Source organism: Aegilops tauschii, chromosome 1 (assembly GCF_002575655.3).
Source record: "Aegilops tauschii subsp. strangulata cultivar AL8/78 chromosome 1, Aet v6.0, whole genome shotgun sequence".
Lineage (NCBI taxonomy): Eukaryota > Viridiplantae > Streptophyta > Magnoliopsida > Poales > Poaceae > Aegilops > Aegilops tauschii.
In genome coordinates, this window is record NC_053035.3 from 362,837,862 (window position 1) to 362,849,797 (window position 11,936).

Consider the following 11,936-nt stretch of genomic DNA (forward strand, 5'->3'; position numbering starts at 1 on the left):
TGCACCTGTGTCAATCCACCAATCGGTAGACTGACAAACTGAAAATACAGTAAATAAATTACCGTACCCAGATGGCCCACTCTCATCGTTGCTCACAATCATGTTGACAGTCTTGGAGTCCTGTCCTGACTTCTTAAACTTGTTTGGGCACTTGGCAGCCCAATGTTCATCTGAACCATAAGTGAAACAACCACCCTTCTTCTCATCTTTCTTGAAGGTCTTCTTGCCCTTCTTCTTAAACTCGGTATTCTGTTGGACACCAGTCTTCCCCTTGGACTTGTGGGGGTTGAAGTTCTTCTGCACCACATTGGCGACAGAGGTCCCTTCGGCCCCTTTTCCGTGCGAGTCCTTTGCCCTCGAATTCTGCTCGACACTTAGATGGCCAATGACATCCCCAACTGAGAATTCACGCCTCTGATGTTTTAGAGTAGTGGCAAAGTTCCTCTAGGAATTGGGTAACTTAGCGATAATGCAACCCGCGACAAACTTGCCCGGCAGCACACACTTGAGAAGCTCAAGCTCCTTGGCAATGCGTTGTATCTCATGAGCCTGTTCCAATACAGAACGGTTTTCGACCATTTTATAATCGTGAAACTGCTCCATAATATACATCTCGCTCCCAGCATCCGTTGCGCCGAATTTAGATTCGAGCGCCTCCCACAAGTCATTGGCAACCCGCATATGTAAGTATGCACCAACCAGCTTATCTCCGATCACGCTCAGAACGCATCCAACAAAGACGACGGTGGCCTCCCTGAACGCCTTCTCCCGTTCAGGAGCGATCGTTCCCGTGGGAGTAACACCGGCGACCCAGAACAGGTTCATCGCCGTGAGCCATAAGGCGGTTTTGGTCTGCCAACACTTAAAGTATGTCCCCGTAAATGGGGCTGGTTTTAGTGCAGCAACAAAACCATGGATCGAAAATTGCCTACACATATTAGGTTTTTGGATTGTTGAGAAATTAAGCAATTGTTCGATTAATTTAATCCAATAATAAATCATGAACATGACATAGGCAGTGCTAATGACATACTGAATTTTGATGATGTGAGCACGTACTAGGCAGATAGTAGAAACATCTACCCAAACCACTAGTACTGCACACATGAAAATAAACAGGAGCGGGGTAAATGTGTTATACCCTCGCCTCGTCGGCGATCCTCTTGTCAGTAGCGGCCTTCTCGGCAGCCGTGCGATCAGTGTCAGTGCTCATGGTGAGGAAGAAGGTCGGGTAGGAGGACGGTCCGGCAATAAACACGTTTAATTACAGACGTTTAATCTCTATAAAAACACGTTTAATTACAAACATGGCTCAACTCATTCCAGCGAGGCGAGGCGGGCGACGGAGGAGGAGGAGCACGCATGTGGAACATCTCTCCTTCCTTCACACCAACTCATACTAGTGGGAGAAGAGCTCACTTTATAAGTTGGTGTACATCTCTCTCAACTAGCCATATGGGACTAAATTTCCACCACTGCCTTGACAACATGGGCCTTTAGGAATTTTCTGAAATTGTTAAATGGGCCTATAGCCCAACTAATATTCAGCACTAACAAACACCGATTATCATTTGGTAATCTTGCACAGATCAGGACACATGAGTCGTAGTGCCAGTAGTCTAATACCCTGGAGAAGGGGGGGCACATGTGTTTCACCTGCTCGTAGCCCAAAGGATAAACAAAACTACACGTGCAAAAAGAGGACGAAGCAGGAGAGAACGACGAGCTAGTGGACCACGGCGAGGGAGGCCAGGCCCAGCCACGTGAGAGCCCGGAAAGCGGAGGCGAGGCACGCGGGAAAGGGCGGAAATTTTGTTGCGACGCCGGGGGCGGGCGAGTCGTGCCGCGCCTCGTGCGTACGCGGGCGGCGGGGGATACGGTTTTCGATCTCTCTTTTGGATTCCGCCCGCCCGCGCGCGGGCCAGGCCAGACCCGCGAAACCGCGGCACTGGTCGTGAGCTGAGCGGTGACCTCAGGCACGAGGACGTTGCCACTGCTCTGAACGGCGGCAGGGTGGTCATGAACACGCGTACTGCTGCTAGTGCTCGTGCAGTACAGCTTCGCATTGTGTCCAGCAGCTTCTTCTCCCGGTACTAGTACACTCAATTTAGCACCATGTCATCTCGTCGTGGTTTGAATTTTTTCTAGAGTATTTGTTTCAAACTTTGAATCTTGACAGCGATTTCTACTGTAGTTTTTTGCATGCCAATCTGAAAAGCTGAAGACAGTGCTTCCTGGAGCCATCACGGGCAGCTGGTTGTTGTAAGATAAAATTGACATCTAGTATTGTTTTCTGGGGCAAACAAATTGACATCTACTTGGTCAGTTTGGCAGCCGACACACCCACGTCATATCTTCACGCACTTGGTCTCAGGACCCGGCGCCCGCAGAATCATTTTATCACAATTTTCGCTAACCGCTTCTAAAAAGACGACTCATCATGACAATTAACTACTCAACCAACTGCCCATAACTATAAGCCATCTTTCTTTGCCAACTAATTTTGTGTTTACCAATCATGTGTTGGTCAGCTTGAAATGCATTTTTTTAGGGGAGCTTGAAATGCGTTTTATTTGTGCCCATTCCACTTGGAACATTTCCTGCTGTACAAACAAGTACTACAAGTTGAATTATCACAACAAGCAAGAAGATCTGATATGGTACCACTATAATTTTCTTCAGAAATCAAGTTGATCCTGTCAATATTTTGCACTGCTGTAGCAAACAGTAGTGCTTAAGGTTTACAGCTCATGCCTTACGAGATCACACTGAACGGTACAGGTGGGGTCGTCCAAGTTCCAACCACGAGTTTGCTGACTCTTGCAAGTCTCGTCTTGTTGCTTTCGAGACTGGACTCGATCCTATCCTTGAGAAAACAGTTTTATTTTAAGGGCAGCAAAGTTGACCGCAACAATTAGCAAAGCTGACCTTCTGAACTCTCAAGACAAACAATTAGAGTAATTGAGTCGAACTAATGCAGATCGAAGCGCACGCTATAATTCACTACGCGTTTTAAGGTGTGCAAAAATAGTCAGGTCAAATAGGTTAGGTAAAAAAATATCTCGGGTTAAACGGATCGTCCTCCTTTCGCACATTACCGCAGAGTCAATGTAAACAAACTGAACTTGACAAATGACACCCGACTGAAGAGACTGAAGAACTTCTAGTACGACCCAAAGCGGTCAAAAAAAGAAATAGTGGTGCGTCAGGTGCAAATTTCTGCATTCTCAAATGGCGGCAACAGTTCAAAACAGAACGAGCACGACCTAGTAAAGTACACCCTCTGATACTAAATATAAGACGTTTTCGCAGATCAATATGAACTGCCAAACATTTTCTTTCTGAACTTTGACACAACAAGTAAGCAACTCCTGAGGCAACACTGTTTTCCACAGGAGCACGCGGTAACTTCAACAACAAATTATGGGGATAACTTATGCCTGTATACCCTAAACTTCAGAGCTTGTGTCTTGCAAGATCGCACCAAACGAGAGTAGTAGAGTTGTTAGAGGTTCCCAACACAAGCTTGATACCGTTCCTTCCAATGGTCTTGACTTGTTCCTTCAGAGGTTGGATTTGATCCTCTCCATGGAAACAGAGTAGAGATAAAACACTAGGGTGGCGAAGTTGACCCGCGCAAGACCAAAACCGTAGTCATAATTCTGAACTGAAGTAATATAAGATAGACAATCAGTCAATATGTTCATCTTTTACAAACACGTTCATGCTCAGAATACTCCCTTGCATGTTATCTCAAAGTCAACTAAAGGCAAACTGAACTTGAATAGCACTAAATTCCAGATATGACCCAAAATGGTAGAAGAAATATAAGTGACATGCCAAGTCTGAAGCTGGCACCGCTATTTCCAAATTGAATATATGCAATTCTTCTACAGATTCTTACAAAAACTGAACCTACTTTAATGTAAGTAACTGTACAGACGAAGAAATGTAAATATTTTCCCTTCAATAGAAAAACTTAGCCTGCACCTTTTTCTAGTGGGGGAAACAAGCCTCAAGAATCAATATTTCTGCATCCTTTGATGCTCTTCTCAGCTTCAGGAGATTTTTTAGGACATTTCTGTCCAATCCCTTGTCGATTATTCCCAATTTTCTTAACACTGGTGCACCTTCAAGTAAAAATTTCAAGAAGCCTAGCTCCGCAAAGGAGCCAGTAAAGTCGAACAGACCAACTACTTCAACGTTCTGGAAGAGACAGACATCACGGTCTATTGATTCCCAGAAATGCACTCTTGGTACCATGGAATTCCTGGAAATGAGCTGCAAAGTACAGACTGTAAATTGAGCAAGGGTCCAATGGAAATTTATGATATGTAGCAAGTCGAAGATTTCATCATCTGTACCTTTAGTTTGAAAAATCGCAGGTTGGGGGCATGCTGAAATAAGCACAAGGCAAAATTTGCCTCCTTGAGATCACCGAGATTGATCTCCAGGCTTATCTCTGTCAGCCGGTTGAATAATTTTGGCTGCTTGAGAATCAGAAATTCACGTTCTACGCACTGAAATGGCAATAGGCCCCCAAACATAATAAGGAACAGTGAAATAATAAGCACTAAGTGAAAACTTTGCCATCACAGTTTCTTACCTCAAGGATGTGTCCATGAAACCTAATAGTCTCAACATCTGAAAGAGAAGCAATAAATGGAGAAAGATTGAAGTTGCATCTGGTTGTCGAAGCACCAACTGTGTCAGAATTCAGTTCCAGTCCGATCCATACGGAAGTAAGATAAGGAGCATGCAGATTGAGGTGTGTAAACCAGCCTTCAATTTTTAGCACCTTGAACTTTGTTGAACGAATATTTATATTGGATTGGCTGCACAATCCACGAATATTAAGTTTCTCCAAATTCGGGCAACTCGCTACTAAATCCCCTAAACTGTTTCCTTCCACAGTAACATATTCTAGACGAAGAGTATGCAATTGTTTGAAGCCTTTAGATGGAGGTGGCAAATGTAAACTAGTGAAAACACAAGCTCGCAGATACACATATTCTAGTTCATCGCAGGAGAAAAAACTAGAAGGGACCTTGTAACTGTCACGTATACTTGTCTGAAGTTGAATCTCCTTAATCTTATTTCTTGACAGCATAAGCATCCAACGGTAAAGGTGTCCTCCAGTGGATACCATTTCATTCGCTACGGTATTCAGGCAAAACTTCAGAATTGGGCCGTTGTGGAGGAAGAGAAACATATCAGTGAACTTAAGAAATCTGCGGTCATCGTCTGCACTATCATTTCCTGAAGCGAAATCAGCTCTCCTGAACATCAGTTCGGTCATTGAACCCCATGTGTACCTCCAAGTCCTTGACAAGAGGCATGTTCCAACAGCTTCTTTTATTGGCAGACAACAAAGGATTTTGTCTCTGAGAGCTTCGGGTAGATTGCTGATGATATCTTCATCCACAACAGACTTACATATCTTCGTTGGGGAACTCCCATGGTCCATTTGGTACACTTTTACTGTGAGAGCCTGCATGTAATGTGGCACAAGATAATCTATTAATCTCTAACATGCCACACATTATAAATGGGACACTAGAAAGGGGAGCAAGAGGAGACAGTCCGGAATTGGATGCATTCCTCCTCTCGATATGATATTCTATTGTACTGAAAAGATGTACAAAAAATGTTTTAAGGAAGTAACGCCATATGAGAAATTTCACATCTCCACATGAAAATTCATAGTAATCAGGCGAGCATATCTGTTGAACACCCAGAAAAGGTTAATTGGCACCACTTTAATTAATTGGACATCGCAACATAATTTGCACCCCATTGTTGGTATAGACTCGTGAAATGATTCATATTACGATTCTCGGTTAAACACTTCATATATCCAGGTGGAATGAGCCATTGAAGTTGTCACTGTTCTAATTTCTGTTTTACCTACCTAAAGACGGAGCGAAGCCAAAGCGAGAGACGATCGGGCCTCACCTAGGGTTGGGGCAGCTGCCTCCGATATCTTCCTGTCCCCCGCTCTTGTTGGTTTTCGGTTGCTTTCTCCTGTCACGGCCGGCAGGGCGATCCTGGGGAGACGACACCGCGCCGGCCCGACCAAGAAAATACGGGGGCGGCCGGCCGGCAAGTGGATGCCGAGCAGGTGCTTGCGAGCCGCGGAAGAGTGTAAAACCTTTCTTTCTTTTTAATCGAGGAGTCCAAAATCTTGGATCCGGTCGAACTAGAGAAGCCACATTTTTTCCTTGCCAAACACTTCTTATATATACACATTAATAAATATACAATATTAATTGCAATAAATGCGTATATGTGATATTAGGGAGGAAATTAATTGCACATTAATATTATGTATGATATCTTTACGCATTAATTGTTTTGTGAGGTATCTTTACGCATTAATTATATGATCAACACATGCATTTATAGTTGATATGATACTAGAAGTGAAGCCGCAATCTCAAAGCTAGAGAAATATGAAATAATTCTTACCAACCTAACAAGTTCAGTCTCTGAGATTGGCATCGCCACACTTTCAACCCCCACCGATCACGCTGCATGTCTTACAGCAAATTAGGCACATTGTCACCGTCGTAACCGCATAAGAAACACATATAGGCACAACATAATAGGGTCAAGATGGAACAAGCAATATTAAATTATTTAATAGAGCAAAACATCAAAATTACAATGATGCAAGGACAAATATACCCTTAGATCTGGGTGATTTTCACTAAAAGCAGCTGGTGCTGCCTGCTAAACAAAATTTCAGAGGTCAAAATCGATGCTAGATGCTAGGCTCACAATTGAAAATTGTACTATATCCTAGCGAGTCGAAGAATAAAGCATAAAATTAAAACAAAACAAGAATGGCTAACACAAGTTATTTGCGTCATGAAATATTCTCATCTAGTGCGACTTGAGATACTATGGCATGATGTTAAGGCCCTCTGATTTTTAACCTTCGTCCTGGTATATCTAACAAAGCAGCTTAATGTCAAGTCCATCCACTGCATTTATGCCTTCTCCTTTTCGATTGGTTTCTGATAGCACAAGTCTTCTTTCTTTCTTTATGGGTGTCCTGCAATTAAAACTTCAGTGTTATAGTAGCAGCAGTTAACAGCGCAGTGCATTTCTCCATTGATCGTTGTTCTCCTCTTTTCTCTTGTTCATGTATACCTCTAGAGTGTAGTTACCTGCTTCTATTTCAGTTTATTATAGGCCGCACTTTTGTGCATCTTGGTCTGCTAAAAAATAGAGGACTGAGAAAGGAAGAAAATGAATTTCTTTGCTGAACATAGATAGATAGTACAGAGATATCGGTGTTTCCAGAACTAATTTTTCCTCTTAGTACTACAAGAGTCGTCTCAGCCTCTTGAAGCTTAATTAATTTCTACTTCTCTCGACCAGAGCATCATGTTGATTATTCCCCATCTTTGCATGTATTTCATGTTTCAACGGTCGCAGATTTCTGAGCAAGCTCACTCCTGTAAAATTACTCGCAACACTTAACCCCAACAGCCGCTTCACCCTCTTCAGCCATGCCGACTCCGTCATCCTCCCCAACCTGGACGACACAGTGGCCGCTAAAATCCGGACGAACAAAGCATGCACACTAAAACATTCCTCACTGTCATACACAAAACTCACCACCCAATCCGGACGAACAAAGCATGCACACTAAAACATTCCTCACTGTCATACACAAAACTCACCACCCAATCCGGACGAACAAAGCATGCACACTAAAACATTCCTCACTGTCATACCCAAAACTCACCACCCAATCCGGACGAACAAAGCATGCACGCTAAAAAATCCCTCACCTTAACAACCCACTGTTAGTCTTCTTTCTTGTTGGCATGTATGAAATCAGGGACTCTTTTCCAATAAGAAGCACGATATTGGACGGCTCCTGTGACTGAAAGAAATCATTCAATCCAACATCATTTGCAAGAGATCGAATATTTTTTTATTTTCCATCACAACATTCTACAACAATAGTACTCCCTCCGTAAAGAAATATAAGCGCGTTTAGATCACTAAAATATAGTGATCTAAACGCTCTTATATTTGTTTACAGAGGGAGTACCAATTATCTCAATATCTCTGTGCGCAGACAACACCCAGCCCTGTCCTGTTTCTCCTCTGTTCATCCCTTTCTAGCACAGAGCAGCAACTATCTCAAAAAAAATTAAAAAAATTGCACAGTACATAAGCAGCACGCAACCACGAACAGCCACCGCGTGCCACCTGACCCCGCTCTCGTCTCAATCAAATAAAATGGTGAATTGGAGCGAACCTTAGAGACAGAGTACCTTGGGGAGAGGTTTCGGGAAGAGCTGATAATGGGGGAGACGCCGGGCGCTGCTTGAGACACGTTCTTTGGCGTCATCGAGGGAGGGGAGCCGAGGATGTTGGGGTTGAAGTTCCCAACGGCCTGCAAGAATCGCGTGCGGGAAGCGGATTTGGAAGGGGTCTTCGTCGCCGCCGTCCGTGGTCGAGGACGCGAGCTTGGACGGGTCTCGCTGCCCGCTGCCGCGGTATGCGAGGACGCGGCCGGGCTTGGCCAGAATATTCGGTGCTGGGGCCGGGAGCTTGGATAAGAGCATGTGTAGCAGACCCGTATAATACCGACCCGCAAAACTTGTTTACAATTCGCTGAAAAACGGTTTTGTGGGCCGATGCGGGTTGCGCCTGAGCACACCCCGCGTAGCCGACCCATAAAAAAGCATATTCACGCAGAATATGTATGCTCTTTTCACGGGTCGGTAATGCAGGGTTTGCTCGGCCGCAGCCTGGGTCGGCCCGCAAACCGAAAACCCCCGATAAGCGAATTTGACAATTGAGTTTAAATTCGAAGAATAAAACATAGTTTGCGCGTAAATAAAAGATAATTTTGTACGGCAAACGCAAAAGGACTTCATGCAAAAGCGACGACCACGTCCATCATCTTGGTCGCTTTTCACCCGTCGTCATGATCTTCACTCCGCACCACCGCCATCGATGCCATCGCCACCCCCGGATCCATCGCCGTCACTTGCTCCAACTCCGGCATTGAAAGCATCGTCGAGCGCACTAAATGCATCAGCGACACCGATTCCAACTCCTGATGGGAAAACATCACCGGCACCGAAACACCCACCGGCCGCCGCTAGCATCCTCCTCTTCAAGATGTCTCTCCTTGCCCTATCATGCCATTCTTTGGTGATGTCGTTCATGTAATCGCGGTTCAATGTCATGATCCTATTCTCTTCGGCAAGAAGCTTGGCCATGGCTTTGGTCTCAGCGGCATAGGCTCTTCTCTCCTCAATGTCCGCCTTGCGCAACCCCTCGTCCTTGAGCAATTGCCACTTTCTCTTGCTTCTCTCGTGCCTTCTTCTCGGTCAACTCTTTCTTTGTCTCCAATGTCTTCGCTAACATCAACTCATTTGATTGCACCATGGCATCTATCTTGTCCCGCAAGCTCGATGCTTCATGTTCCCTCTTGATCTTCTCCTTTGTCTTCTTCTCACCATCGGGCTTGTTCAAGTTTCATGGGCCATCATCATCTTCATCATCATCCATGTCCGTAAGTGAACCTCTCTTCGGTGGGGATTCTCTGTCAATCAACTTCCACTTGTCACATCCTTTGAGCAAGTCCCAACAATGCTTTAGTTTAAATTTTTTGCCTTCGTAAGCTTCCATGTCTTTGTATCTTTGTTGGAAAAATTTCTCCTACACAACTAAAACAATGTCAAATGATGCAATCTCTTCAAATGGTACAAATGATTTGCACAACTTGGAACGTGAAAACGAACTCACATAGTCGGATTCCACGGTTTCACTTGGAGGTGCATTGCGAACTTGTTCAAAGCAAGCAGCCCGGCAGCTACAAATCGGCTTGATCATGTCCCAACGACCTTGGAGTGACCGAAAGGTGCGTGGAGTCCTATTGGGATGCTTTCCCATCATGCGAAAGTATTGATCTTAGATCCTTTGCCCATACCTCTTGGCGGGTTGAGATGTACCGGTGCAAGCATCAAGAGACACCGCACTCCAAGCCTTGATCAAGATTTGGTCTTCCAACATCGTGTAGTTCTTTGATCTTGCGCCTTTTTTGTTTGCGCTTGCTCATTCGCCCCCTCATCTATCTCCTCCACTTCATCTTCACCACCGTGACCATCCACGCCACCCTCCATTTCATTGTAATCGAAATCAGCGAATGGGGCTTGATCGATGTCAACGGTGTTGGTGTCCAACAAGTTGACGAACTCGACAGTGGCATCGTCCGAACCACCGCTATAGTTAGTGACATCAAGTCACGAGCTACCACAATGGCGAAAAGTGAAGCAAGTAGAAGGAATCGAAGATGCATACCTTCCGTCCATTTCATCGAACACCTCGCCTGCGGTGGAAGCAGCGCCGTTGAACGTCATCGTCGGGGTAGCTCTTGCCGGGGCGGAGGGAGAGGATGAAGGCGCCGCCCTTTTCATATGAACCTTCTTGCGCTTCACGCTTGAAACCTTGCTCATCTTCTCCAGCGGCCGATGCGGCTTGAACTACGTCGGTATTTCCACAAAGAGGAAGGGATGATGCAGCACAACTACGGTAGCTATTTCCCTCAGTGATGAGACCAAGGTTATCGAACCAGTAGGAGAGCCACGCAACACTACGTGAACGGCACCTGCACACAAAGAACAAATACTTGCAACCCGACGTAAGAGAGGGGCTGTCAAACCCTCACGGGTAAAAGAGATAGATAAAATTGTAGTAGATTGGATAAATAGATCTCGCGGGAACGCGAGATAAAATAAATAACAATAAATTGCAGCAAGGTATTTTTGTGTTTTTGGATTAATAGATCTGAAAATAAAAGCAAATAAAAATAGATCTCGAAGGCCAATATAATAAAGAAGAGACCCAGGGACCGTAGATTTCACTAGTGGCTTCTCTCGAGAAAAATAGCATACGGCGGGTAAACAAATTACTGTTGGGCAATTGGTAGAACTTCAAATAATCATGACGATATCCAAGCAATGATCATTATATAGGCATCACGTCCAAGATTAGTAGACCGACTCCTACCTGCATCTACTACTATTACTCCACACATCGACCGCTATCCAGCATGCATCTAGTGTATTAAGTTCATGGAGAAATGAGGTAATGCAATAAGAACGGTGACACGATGTAGACAAGATCTATTTATGTAGAAATAGACCCCATCTTGTTATCCTTAATAGCAACGATACATATGTGTCGGTTCCCCTTCTGTCACTGGGATCAAGCACCGTAAGATCGAACCCATCACAAAGCACCTCTTCCCATGGCAAGAAAAATTGATCTAGTTAGCCTAAATAAACCAAAGATTCGAAGAAGAAATACGAGGCTATAAGTAATCATGCATATAAGAGATCAAAAGACTCAAATAACTTTCATGGATAAAAACATAGATCTGATCATAAAACTCAAAGTCCATCGGATCCCAATAAACACAACGCAAAAAGGGTACATCAAATAGATCTCCAAGAGACCATTGTATTGAGAATCGAAAGAGAGAGATGAAGCCATCTAGCTACTAACTACGGACCCGTAGGTCTACAATGAACTACTCACGCATCACCGGAGAGGCACCAATGAGGATGATGAACCCCTCCGTGATGGTGTCTAGATTGGATCTGGTGGTTCTGGAACTTGCGGCGGCTGGAATTGATTTTCGTCGACTCCCCTAGGGTTTCTGGAATATTGGGGTATTTATAGAGCAAAGAGGCGGTGCGGGAGGCCATCGAGGTGGGCACAACCCACCAGGACCGCCTGGGCCCCCAGGCGCGCCCAGGTGGGTTGTGCCCCCCTCGGGGCACCCCTCTTGTACTTCTTCGGCCTATCTTGTGTCTTTTGGTCCAGAAAAATTCTCCAAAAAGTTTCGCTGCGTTTGGACTCCGTTTGGTATTGATTTTCTGCGAAGTAAAAAAACAAGA

At 44.8% G+C, this 11,936-nt stretch overlaps 1 protein-coding gene across 16 annotated transcripts; it reads right to left on the reverse strand.

Annotated features, from left to right (window-relative positions):
• Positions 1-3,201: 3,201 nt before the first annotated feature.
• On the reverse strand, positions 3,202-8,604 carry LOC109755091 (F-box/FBD/LRR-repeat protein At1g13570). 16 transcript variants are annotated; one of them, XM_073498301.1, is made up of 7 exons: positions 8,295-8,559; positions 7,803-7,897; positions 5,956-7,057; positions 4,607-5,491; positions 4,365-4,520; positions 3,991-4,281; positions 3,202-3,667 (listed from the first exon to the last, which is right to left on the reverse strand). In XM_073498301.1, the coding sequence occupies exons 4-6, from the start codon at positions 5,465-5,467 to the stop codon at positions 3,997-3,999; spliced, it is 1,302 nt and encodes a 433-aa protein (XP_073354402.1). In that variant the 5' UTR covers positions 5,468-5,491; positions 5,956-7,057; positions 7,803-7,897; positions 8,295-8,559; the 3' UTR covers positions 3,202-3,667; positions 3,991-3,996. The 16 variants fall into 16 exon arrangements, with proteins under 16 accessions (XP_073354402.1, XP_073354401.1, XP_073354404.1 ...); XM_073498304.1 differs by lacking the exon at positions 3,202-3,667 and having other exon boundaries at positions 3,825-4,281; positions 5,956-6,231; positions 6,473-6,530; XM_073498300.1 differs by having other exon boundaries at positions 5,956-6,231; positions 6,473-8,558.
• Positions 8,605-11,936: the final 3,332 nt, after the last annotated feature.